The sequence below is a fragment of the Lucilia cuprina genome, chromosome 5 (genome assembly GCF_022045245.1).
Source record: "Lucilia cuprina isolate Lc7/37 chromosome 5, ASM2204524v1, whole genome shotgun sequence".
NCBI lineage: Eukaryota > Metazoa > Arthropoda > Insecta > Diptera > Calliphoridae > Lucilia > Lucilia cuprina.
The window spans coordinates 54,036,741-54,049,703 of record NC_060953.1 but is presented as its reverse complement, the minus strand read 5'-3'; the positions used below and the strand labels follow the sequence as shown (position 1 = coordinate 54,049,703).

General features: G+C 28.9%; 1 protein-coding gene across 10 annotated transcripts in view; it reads right to left on the bottom strand.

The window, feature by feature from the left end:
* The window catches only part of LOC111686932 (misshapen-like kinase 1), a 59,615-nt gene that overhangs the window by 39,813 nt on the left and 6,839 nt on the right, over positions 1–12,963 (bottom strand). For all 10 annotated transcript variants that reach the window (XM_046951292.1, XM_046951290.1, XM_046951294.1 and 7 more), the window contains one exon: positions 8,995–9,060. In XM_046951292.1, coding sequence (XP_046807248.1) covers positions 8,995–9,060 — 66 coding nt within the window. The remainder of the gene's footprint in view (positions 1–8,994; positions 9,061–12,963) is intronic.

The following is a 12,963-nucleotide window of genomic DNA, read 5'->3' as shown; positions in this document are numbered from 1 at the left end:
GAACTAGAACAGAACTAGAACAGAACTAGAACAGAACTACAACAGAACTACAACAGAACTACAACAGAACTACAACAGAACTACAACAGAACTACAACAGAACTACAATAGAACTACAACAGAACTACAACAGAACTAGAACAGAATTAGAACTGAACTAGAACTAGAACTGAACTTGAACTAAAACTAAATTAGAAGTAAACAAAAATATGTTAATTGTAAGCATAAATTTAATCTAATATTTTTTTTTATTTTCAGGTATGTAATATTTTTCAAATTTCTATTCAAATTGGTATGTAGTTTTAAAATCTTGCACCATAAATAGTTTCAGTTATTTTTAAACAGTTTATTAATCCGAATGCAATTAAATTTCCCGATAAGCCTTAAAATCTTTGTCTAAAAATGCAAAATGATATGTATTAGTGGTAACTGATAAAATAAACCATATCGGTGACTAACATTGACATGTGAGATATTGTCGTAATACCAATAAATTCTTAACCAAACTCAGAAAAGCAATAATAAAATTATAAACTTAAATATAAAAACGAAAACGTCTAAAAAAGGTATATATGGCCACAGGGAATTATGGGTGTAAATTCCAGGTAAATAATGGAATAAAATAAAACACAGAAACAAAAACAAAGCAAAAAATAATAATGAATTCTCCTTTAATAAGAAAACCTGATTTCTGTTAACACCACTCAGCACAGCACAGCTCAACTCAACTCAACTTAACTCATTTATTCATAACGAAGATTTCAAATTAAAAATATAAAAAACACAAATAACAAAAAAATAAAATTTGCTATTTAGCATGAGAAAAATAACAAGCCAACGAACTAAACTGAAACAAACTGGTCCCTCCTCACCAAAATAAAAGAATAATAATAAAAAAAAAAAACAAAATCCCAACAGCCAATCGTTCAGACAACCATGCAATCAACTTTATTGTAAAACATACAGAATTTGTCATCTTTATGTGAAGATGACTAAACTTGATCAGAAAGATGAAAATTAAGAAAAACTCTCTTTCCCTCTTCTCCATATAAATATATAACTTACATATTTAGTAAAAATTAGTTCAGTGATGAAATACTTGGACTATTACAAGTCTTTATATATAATTGTTATTTAAACTGTAAATTCAATATTCAATTATTTAGTAAAAAAAAAACTCGCTTTAAAATCACCAACAATTTTCATCAAAAGACTTGACAGTAGGAGAAGAAGTCCAACTAAATAAATGATTACCTATTTATTTTTAAATTATTTGTGTTAATTATTTTTCATTTATTATCAAATTAATCGGGCGTTACCGCAAAAAAAAAAAAAAAAAATTGAAAAAAATAACATATACTGGTTGTTGACATGTGGTAGCATTTGGTTTATTAGAGTTTTTAGCGATTAATGACGCATAATAAATAAAATATTAGATTTGTTTATTTAAAAACCGGTAGTTGTAATTTTATAACTAACTAATTAGTTATTGGTTAAATCCATACTGCAGTCCAGTCTATGATACAAACTATAGATCTGAAAAAGGGCTAGTCCAGAATATAGTTCAGATTATGGTCCTTATATTATTGCTTATACTATATTAAAAATTAAAGTACGTTTTATTCTTATTATAGTATGGATGTTAAGTTTGCTTCATACTTTATATTATAGATCATAATTTTTGCTGGGTTTAAATTTAAATTTAAGCAACCTTCAGTTTAGGCAATGTTCTTGAGTCTAGACTATAATCTGGACTATTGATTAGACTCAAGTAGAGTGAACTATAGCCCAAAATATAGTGCTGGCGCGGATCCACGGGGAGTGGAAAGAAAAATTTTTAGGTTCAGTTCTAGTTGAGTTCTAGTTTCAGTTCAAGTTCAGTCCTAGTTCAGTTCTAGTTCAGTTCTAGTTCAGTTCTAGTTCAGTTCTAGTTCAGTTCTAGTTCAGTTCTAGTTCAGTTCTAGTTCAGTTCTAGTTCAGTTCTAGTTCAGTTCTAGTTCAGTTCTAGTTCAGTTCTAGTTCAGTTCTAGTTCAGTTCTAGTTCAGTTCTAGTTCAGTTCTAGTTCAGTTCTAGTTCAGTTCTAGTTCAGTTCTAGTTCAGTTCTAGTTCAGTTCTAAAGCTTTGCTAGCTTTTCTTTAATCGAGTCCAGTTTTAGAAAAGAATTCTTAGCTTGAAGTACTTAAGACTTGAGCCAAATATTAAGACAATAATATTTGCTTAAATTGTTTAAACGACAAAGTCACTTTTATTTATTTTAATCCAAATAAAATAAAAAACACTAAGAACGGCCTTCTCAGTTTATTTTTATTTTATTATATTCTTTTTTCAGTTTGCCAGAATGTTAAAAAGACTTTTTTATTGTATGGGCTTGAATTAAGGTGCGAACTCATTGGTTTTATTTTTTCAAGCCATAAAAGGCAAAAAAAAAAGACTTTGACATGTGTAGTGAGAAAAAAATTAAAAAAAAACAGAAAAACGAAAAACCTCAATATTTAAAATGTAATACGCAAAATGTAATTAACCAAATGTTATTTAAAAAATTGTTTGGTTGTTATTTTTCTATGCCACCGAAATTACTCTTTTTAGATATATTTTTTATTACACTTTTAATTACATTATTTATATTTATTGCTATTTGTAATAAGAGTAACCAAAATTATTTAAATTCTTTTTTTTTAAATCTAATAAATCTAAAAATCATTCTCATGGTATGATTAAGCCTGGGGAATTGACAAATATTTGAAATAAACACGTGTTTTGGATTTGTGACATTTATTGTTGTTGGGATTTTTTTTTTTTTTAAATTTATTTATGTTGTTTACGAAAGAAACATTGATCGATTGATCCCGGAAGGCGGTTTTATTTATTTAGATTTAGATGTAATTGAATTTTAAAACTTTTTAAAAGCCAATTGCACTTGTTAAGTGAAAATAATTTTAAACCAGTTTTAAATTTATTTATTTATAAAAATAATGATTTATTAACTTAAAGCTTTTGCTTTAAATAATAATTAAATTAAATATTAATGGGGATTTACAATCGAACAGAGAAGTGTTATTTTAAAAATAAATGTTTTCGTTTGTTTGGATGTTTGACCAACCAACTCAGAGATCTGTTAACATCTCAAAGATTCCTATAAGGCCTGTTAGTATATCTCATATTAGACATCTAGACGTTATTTCAAAAATACAAAGTGTTAGACAGACTACTGGTCGCAGTAGTTGTCCGACTCTTTATTGACATATTTGTCTGTCAAAGTCGTATGTTTAAATAACGTCAATTTATCACATTTACTTGTCGTTTGAGTGTTGTTTTCAAGTATTTTTTTTTTGTAAGGCTTGAGTTTTATTTATACAATTTTTGTTTTATTTTTAAGTAGTCTATTTTATTGAATTCTTTTTTGTTTTCTTCTTTTAAACTCAGTGAATTTTTTCTTGGAAATTAGTAAAAACTTGTTTATAGAAATTCGTTATTAACAACACTGGTTAGACTTTTAAAATGTTTTCAGCAAGAACTCTAAGCTGTAAGTTAGACATCGTTAGATCGCAGGTTAATGAAACATGTTCTTTTTTTGCTATATAAAATAAAAACCCTTCAAATTTGTAGATTTAGAAATACATAAAACGCACTGAATTTTTTTTAGAAAAATCTGCAGATTTATATTGCATAAGGCAATTTGTTTTAGATCTGACATCATTATAGTAATTAGAAATTGCTCACTGGGTTAAAGAGGACCACAAAACAAAGAAAAATTTACACAAAGTATGATTATCGTGTTAAGTTATTTGGTTAATATAAAGGCAAATAGAAACGATTATGGATAAAAATTTCAATTCTGTTATTTTTTCAGAAACAACACTCTTGAACAGTGGTACGGAAGGACTACCATAACCAAAGAGTTTTTCATAATTAGATATTATATTTCAAATAAATGAGAAATAATTTTGTGGTAATTTTTTCGTCCAAATTAATAATGTATTATAGACCTATAGCTCTGTTCAAGATTTGTTCTAGTTCTGTTCTAGTTCTGTTCTAGTTCTCTTCTAGTTCGCTTCTAGTTATGTTCTAGTTCTGTTCTAGTTCTGTTCTAGTTCTGTTCTAGTTCTGTTCTAGTTCTGTTCTAGTTCTGTTCTAGTTCTGTTCTAGTTCTGTTCTAGTTCTGTTCTAGTTCTGTTCTAGTTCTGTTCTAGTTCTGTTCTAGTTCTGTTCTAGTTCTGTTCTAGTTCTGTTCTAGTTCTGTTCTAGTTCTGTTCTAGTTCTGTTCTAGTTCTGTTCTAGTTCTGTTCTAGTTCTGTTTTAATTCTGTTGTAGTTGTGTTCTAGTTGTGTTCTAGTTATGTTCTAGTTGTGTTTTAGTTGTGTTTTAGTTGTGTTCTAGTTGTGTTCTAGTTGTGTTCTAGTTGTGTTCTAGTTGTGTTCTAGTTCTGTTCTAGTTCTGTTCTAGTTGTGTTCTAGTTGTGTTCTAGTTCTGTTCTAGTTCTGTTCTAGTTCTGTTCAAGTTCTGTTCTAGTTCTGTTCTAGTTCTGTTCTAGTTCTGTTCTAGTTCTGTTCTAGTTCTGTTCTAGTTCTGTTCTAGTTCTGTTCTAGTTCTGTTCTAGTCCTGTTCTAGTTCTGTTCTAGTTCTGTTCTAGTACTGTTCTAGTTCTGTTCTAGTTCTGTTCTGGTTCTGTTCTCAGCGATAGATTGGACTACAATATCTTTTGATCCAGATTTGTATCGATTCAAATTTTTAAGATCTATTCTATGTGCATCCTCAGCCACTGTGTATCTACAGCTTATAGAATCCTATACTATAATACTGTATATTATTCTTTATATTTAAGTCAAAACAGTTGTACACTTCAATCTCAAAATAATTCTTTCAATAAACCCACTATTCTCCGCTAACATGAATGACTAGTTGTAGTAGTTGTCGTCGCCGATGTCGCTATCGTCGTTTATTTGTGCTTTTAAGAAGTACAAGTTCGAAATTGTATTTGCAACAACAAAAAAACAACTGCTACTTTACATCGTATGAGTAATCTATGAATATTTTTCAGTTGTTTTTTATATGTACCAAATACATACATATGTACAAACATCTTTGTCATGCAAAAACGACCAGCAAGAAACGTTTGCCGCCATCGCTAACATTGTGGTGGTTTTATTTGTGTTATTTTCTATTAAAATTTCGCATACGTTACTCGTTGTTGTTTTGTTCTTTTTTTTAAATTTAGTATCTCAAACTGACAACTTGCCCAACTACTACTATTAGCGTGTTAATATGTTTTTTTGTAAAAAAAAATATTAGAAAAAATTTAAAATAAACACAAGTTGCCTGACAGTACGAGTTCCATACATCGGCTGTTTTCTGTGACATGTATGTTACAAAAAGGTGGAAAATGTAAAGAGGGAAAAAACTTCCAATTTTAAATATATTTTTTACATAGAGAATATTTAAAAAAAAATGGCCCTCATAGATGTTGCGATTTAACTAAGAAAACTGGAGAGTTATTCCGTATTCCGATTCCTTTAAAATTTGAAAATCATTAGTTTTAGCGAATTCTAAATTGTGATTTTGAATCAGTTCCATTCTGAGATTAATCCAGAAACAAAATATTATTGTAGGAGAGAAATACATATGTATTCCCTTTAGAATTCCTCATAATTTATGAGATCTTTGAAGAAAAAAATCGTATACAAAATATAAATCTTTATATTTATTTTTAAAGCACGTTTAAAGCTTTTTTTTAAACAAAGAACAAAACTAAAACATTTAAATCTTTTCCAGCTTATAAAGTGTAAAAATATAAATAAAAAACTTTATAATCTGTTAAATATTCGTGGTTTTTTAAAAAGAAACATATAATTCCGCATTTGAAGTCTTTTTTTTTAGAATTGGATAATTTGCGGTCGTTTTCAAATGTAGTCGACGTTTGTTATCAACTAAGAAAAATAATGTTAGATTTGTTTTCTTTGTCTGTTTATGAGTCGGTAATATTTTTTTTAATTTTTTATGTTGGTTGTTTTTATTGTAAATACAAAAAAAAAAATTGTAGTAATATTCACATCTTCAATGCAATCTTTTATATAAATGAATTAATATTTTTTTATTTATTAGCTAAATAAAACAATATGCTAGCAAACAATATAACCCAGTAAACAATGGAATATTGGATAGAAATTAACTTGGCTTTAGACTCAACTACATACCAAACTATAGTCTATTCCCCGTATTCAAAAAGATATTAATCGCTTAGTTTAGGTTTATTACGCACATTTTATGAACAGACCTGACTATAGTCTTGTAAACTAAAGTCTCGATCACAGAGCAGTTTATAGTCTCAACTATAGGCCAGATTATAGTCTTAACTATAAACTCATTATTACTCTTAACTATATACCAATAACTCGACTATAGACCAATCTATAGTCATTTGTCTGGTCTACTGACTATAGTCTCGACTATAGACCACTCTATAGTATCAACTATAGACCAGTCTACAGTCTCAACTATAGAGCAGACTATACTTTCAACTATAGACTAGACCATAGTCTGGATTATATACTAATTTTTACTGTTAACTGTAGACCGAAGTCTTCACTGTAGACCAGAATATAGTATAGACTATATACTAATTATTCTTAACAACAGACCATAGTCTTGACTAGAATCAACTATTGTTAGACTATTAGTATGGTCTACAGACTATAGTCTCTACTATAGACCACACTATAGTATCAACTATAGATCATTTAATCTCAAATATACACAAGACAATAGTCTCTGACTATAGATCGGACTATGGACCAGACAATAGTTTCAGCTATAAACCTGACTATAGTCTCAGATTATAGTGCAGACTATAATCTCGACTATACAAACTCGAGACTATAGTCTCGACTATAGAATAAACTGTAGTCTTGACGGTAGAATAAACTGTAGTCTCATCTATAGAATAAACTGAAGTCTCGACTACAGAATGATCTATAGTCACGACTATAGAATGAACTATAGTCTCGACTATAGAATGAACTAAAGTCTCGACTAAAGAATGATCTATAGTCTCGACTATAGAATGAACTATAGTCCCGACTATAGAATGAACTATAGTATCGACTATAGAGTGAACTGTAGTCTCGATTATAGAATGAATTATAGTCTCGACTATAGAATGAACTATAGTGTCGACTATAGAATGAACTATAGTCTCGACTATAGAATGAACTAAAGTCTCGACTAAAGAATGAACTATAGTCTCGACTATAGAATGAACTATAGTCTCGACTATAGAATGAACTATAGTCTCTACTATAGAATGAACTATAGTCTCGATTATAGAATGAACTATAGTCTCGACTATAGAATGAACTAAAGTCTCGACTATAGCATGAACTATAGTCTCGACTATAGAATGGACTATAGTCTCGACTATAGAATGAACTAAAGTCTCGACTATAGCATGAACTATAGTCTCGACTATAGAATGGACTATAGTCTCGACTATAGAATGGACTATAGTCTCGACTATAGAATGAACTATAGTGTCGACTATAGAATGAACTATAGTCTCGACTATAGAATGAACTATAGTATCGACTATACAATGAACTAGACTCAGACTATTCTCTCTAGCTGGTAGCAGTAGTTGAAGATTTCACCAACAGATAACAATTTAAAATAAACAAATTACAAAATTTTATAAAATTTTCTAAATAAAAAAGAAATTTTCTTGTTTCAAAAAAAACATAATTCAATAGAAAATGTTGTCAAGTAAAATTTCTTCTTGTAGTTGTTAATGTAACAACATTCTTATCATTAAATTATAAGGCTGTCAGACGAATAGCAAACAACCCAAGCAATGAACTAACGAGCAAACTTCCAACAACCATTCAATCAACATATCTAAACGTTTGTCGTTATGAACGTCTGTCTGTCTGTAAATTTCCTTTTTTTGCTTCTTAAATATGGTTGTCATTTCAAACATGCGTTTTTAGTTTATTTATTATTTCTTGTTGCTGATGCTGCAGCAGTGAGTCAGAGTCAGTTTTCTTTTCAACAAAAATCCCAAAATATACACGCGCACTTTGTGGGGGTCAGGATGAATAAAGAAGTACAACAACAACACCAACAGTTTTTCCATTTAAAACAAAAAAAAAACATTTTTAACTTGTTCTTATAACCTCATTTCCCTCGCTTTTTAATTTTTCGTTCACTCTTGATCATCATCCAATGTTAAGAATTCAAATAATTATAGTTGAGAAGCGAGCACACATACATACATAGTTGTTGTTGGTTAGATGTTGATGATGCTTCACTGAAATTATTTTAAATGTCAAGTTTAATTTGTTTTCCATTCGAATGTAGAGAACATTCAGTGCAGCGAATTCCAATTAGTGCGTTTTTTAATTAATATAAGAAGAGGGTGTTTGTATAAGAGATGAATGGCTGTTAATTGTTAAGAAATTTGTTTATATTTATGTAGTATTTATTATAATTAATATTATAAGTATTTAATCGGCATGATGTTTGTAGCAACCTGTGAGTGTTACGCATATTTTTTATAGGTTTTAATTCAATTTATGCAATTTACATTGCCGACAGTAGCATATCCTAGAACATATAATAATTCAAGACATAAACATCGATTTACGCGTTTTATCTATCTATCTATCTATCTATCTATCTATCTATCTATTTATCTATCTATTTATCTATCTATCTATCTATCTATCTATCTATCTATCTATCTATCTATCTATTTATCTATCTATCTATCTATCTATCTATCTATCTATCTATCTATCTATCTATCTATCTATCTATCTATCTATCTATCTATCTATCTATCTATATATCTATCTATCTATCATTCAGTCATATTATCATTCCATTTAAGAAATAACTGATGTCTGTCTCTAAAATCGATATTTGCTCGTCACTGCTTATTTTGAGTAAACATTTTTTGTTTCGAAAAATCCATCAAATTTTGTCATTTTATAAAAAAAACTTACCTTATAGACTTGACCATAAGTGCCATTGCCAACAACTTCGATTAATTCAAATATACCAGCAGGATCCTAAAAAGAGTTAAAGGAATTAATAAACAAAGACATCAATTATAAAGTAATTATTTGTTAAATATAAAGAAAATAAATTAATTAAAACTGGAAACTATTAAGAAAAACTAAAAACACATAAATGAAAGGAAAATATCTATTAATAGAACGATAACAACAAAACGATTAACAAAATAGACAGCAACAACAATAATAATAATAAAAAAGAACAAAACTAAGCTAAACAAAAAAAGGGCTACGCCCTGACATCATTATCAAAAAAATATATATTATGGAAAAAATAATATAAAAATAAAACAACATACGACAAATGCAGTGAAATGGAGATGGTGATGATGATCATGACGTTACAATAAACATCCTGACGAAAAAAAAAATATACAACAACTACAACATAAACAAAAATATTGAAAAACAAAAAGCAGACACACAAGTGTCGTCTATTGTTTTTTTGTTTTTCATCTTTAAAAATAAAACACACACAAACATTAAGAGAAAAGCAAGCAAGCAAATGAGTGAGCGTGTGAGTAATAAGTGCAATGACATTATTTTGGAAAAACTAGAAAAAATAGAAGAAGAAACAGCAGCTTATGAGAGAAAAAAAACAAACAAACACACACATATTATTTATGTATTTCAACAAGTGCACACAAACATAGGAACTAACAACTAAATACTATTAGTACTACTGTAAAAGGTATTAAGTTTTAACAACAAAAAAAAAATAAATAAAACGCAAATGCAAAGAAAATATGTACTAAAAAATGAACAGCGCAACAACTACAACAATCAACATCAAAAGGAAAATCTATTATAGGAAAAAGATGAAAAAAAAATAACTAAAAACTACTACAACAACAAAAACCGCCATCATCATCATCAGTAGCACAAAGTGTGAAGAAAGAAAGAAGACGAAAAAAACTTCATATATAAATACCATTGTACATAGTACTACTAAAAAAATGAAAATAGAAAAAAATATTTAAGTACCCATGCATTAAAATTTTTACCAAACACTAAGGACGATTAAATTAGGGTAATGAGGAACAATTAAACACATTTTAAATCAGGTCTTAAGATTTAAGATCTAAGCTTTGCATGTCCCTGCAAATGTCAATCAACCTTACATGGAATAGGAAAACGATATTTGTACTATGTTGATCAGACTATAGACTAGACTATAGACTATACTATAGACTAGACTATAGACTAGACTATAGACTAGACTATAGACTAGGCTATAGACTAGACTATAGACTAGGCTATAGACTAGACTATAGACTAGACTATAGACTAGACTATAGACTAGACTATAGACTAGACTATAGACTAGACTATAGACTAGACTATAGACTAGACTATAGACTAGACTATAAACTAGACTATCTAATGCCGGTAATCAGCCGATAACTAAATAACTTCAATCATTGATCTAATGCTAGAAATCAGACGAGAACTAATAGGTCGATTATGTATGGCAACCGAACTTCAGTTGCGTTGCTAGCTTCAAAATAAGAGAACGATTTTAGTATAGAAATGGTTCAGGTCAAACAAAAACTCATTGTATGAAGATTATCACTGAATAAAACATTCATTATTTATACAGTTTTCAAGATATTGCTTAAATCTCGATAAATCTCGATCATTACGGTCTACGTAGAAAGTAGTGCATCTGTCTTGACTCTCGAATGTTATAAGATCGAAATGTTTTCTAAATTTCATTCAATTCCTCTTTCAACTTGTACAAAATCTAACTTCGACCACTGATCTAATGACGGAAATCAGCCGAGAACTTAATCTCGAACTTTACGGCGCCCGTAGAAAGTATTGCATCGGTCTATGTTCTCGAATAATATAAGATCAAAATGAATTCCTAATTTCATTCAATTCAATCATGAACGAATCGGTTTACCTAAAGTATATTCATTTTCATTAGTTTTAGTATCGATCACGTTTGACGATTGGAAATGTAATTCGAAAAAAGATCGTTAGCTCTCTTGGTCCTTGATAGTAGATAACACATTCGCGTAACCGTTACCTTGAAAGTAACGTTTGGAAGATAGAAATAACGAAATATAGAATATTCCGAATACTCTGGAACTATAAAAAAGTTCGTTAACCTTTTTTGTCCTTAATATAAGATTGTTAAAGCCTAAATAAGAAAATTTGAGAAGAGAACTGAAAGATTGGACAGGAACTATTTATATTGATGTTAAAAATCTGTGGAATAGGTCTTACAAATGCATGTGGTAACAATTAGTTTTTAAATAAAGAAATTAGAGAAGAGAACTTAAATATTAAGCAAGAACTTTCTATGTTGAAGTTAAAAACGAACTAGGGCTTTCTAGTGATCAAATTTCGATGCCGATTAGTTTATAGTTTTTAAGGAGAACAATAAAGTTAAAAATTTTCTCAAGTAAGAAGTTATATATTTTACTAGGGATTGCTTTAATATAATTGCCAACAGTGTAATTTAAACTCTTTTTTCCCGATTTTTTTTATATCAAACAAACAATAATTTTGCGGGTGGAATTATAAACTGACAAATAAGGAAATTCATTCAAAATATAAAGAAAAACAAACAACAGCAACAACAACGAGAACAATAAAAAGGCGAAGGAAAAGAAATGAGTAAAAGTGGATTTTAATACTTTGTTGTAGTTTTTTTATTGCGTTAAGAGTTTACCATTGACGTATTGTATTATTATTGTTGTTTGTTTATTTGTTTATATTTTCTTTGGTAATTTTTTTTGTTTTTGTTGGGGTTTTCATTTCTTTGTCACCGTTATGTATGTCACAACAAAATAAACAACAACAACACACACAGTCAAACAAACATTTACAAATGTCGGTCTACAGACAGGAAAAATTTTCTATATATAAATAGTCTATAAGATTAAGAAGGAACAGAAGGTAAACATATGTTGTTAGTTTTTATTTATGATTTTTTTGTTTAACGATTGTTGTTGTAGTTTTTTATTCTTACTTTAGAGGATTTGATGCCTGGTTATTTGTCAGATTACAGAGATAAACATTACCAGCAACTTAGAAAGGTTTGTTTTGTCTGTTTTATTATTATGTATGTATGAGAATATGTATGTATCTATAAGTAATTTCCCCACGACTTGTAAATATTTTCTATTTATTTATTTTTACATTTACATGCCTTAGTTACCTTTACAACTATTAGACAGTGAATCTGTCAGACACCCTCATGAAGATTCAATAACAATAAACATTTCCTGAATATTTAACAATCATTTAATAAACAATTAAACTATATTAAACAGTCACAAGCGGTGGCTTTTAAAGGTGTAAAGAATATCCAATTGAGAGATGACATTTTCAAGGAGTTTTAAGGGAAAAACTACTTTAAACAATTGAGAAAAATATGTATTTCCGTGGTGGTTAAAATTGCTTAAAGTAGTTAATTTATGAAAGGAAGTATTTAAATAGGATATATAATCTAATGGAAAAGAAATTTATATTTAAATTATCCGTAAACGAAATTAGAACAGTCTTAATATAGTGATAACATCGAGTAGGTATAAGAACCTTAAAACGAAGACTATACACACTCATTTATGGTTGTGTACAGTGTATTGTATTGTGTAGTGTATTGTGTAGTGTCTAATCTAGTGTCTAGTCTAGTGTATAGACTAGTCTATAGTCTAGTCTATAGTCTAGTCTATAGTCTAGTCTATAGTCTAGTCTATAGTCTAATCTATAGTCTAGTCTATAGTCTAGTCTATAGTCTAGTCTATATTCTAGTCTATAGTCTAGTCTAGTCTATAATCTAGTCTATAGTCTAGTCTATATTCTAGTCTATAGTCTAGTCTAGTCTATAGTCTAGTCTATAGTCTAGTCTATAGTCTAGTCTATAGTCTAGTCTATAGTCTAGTC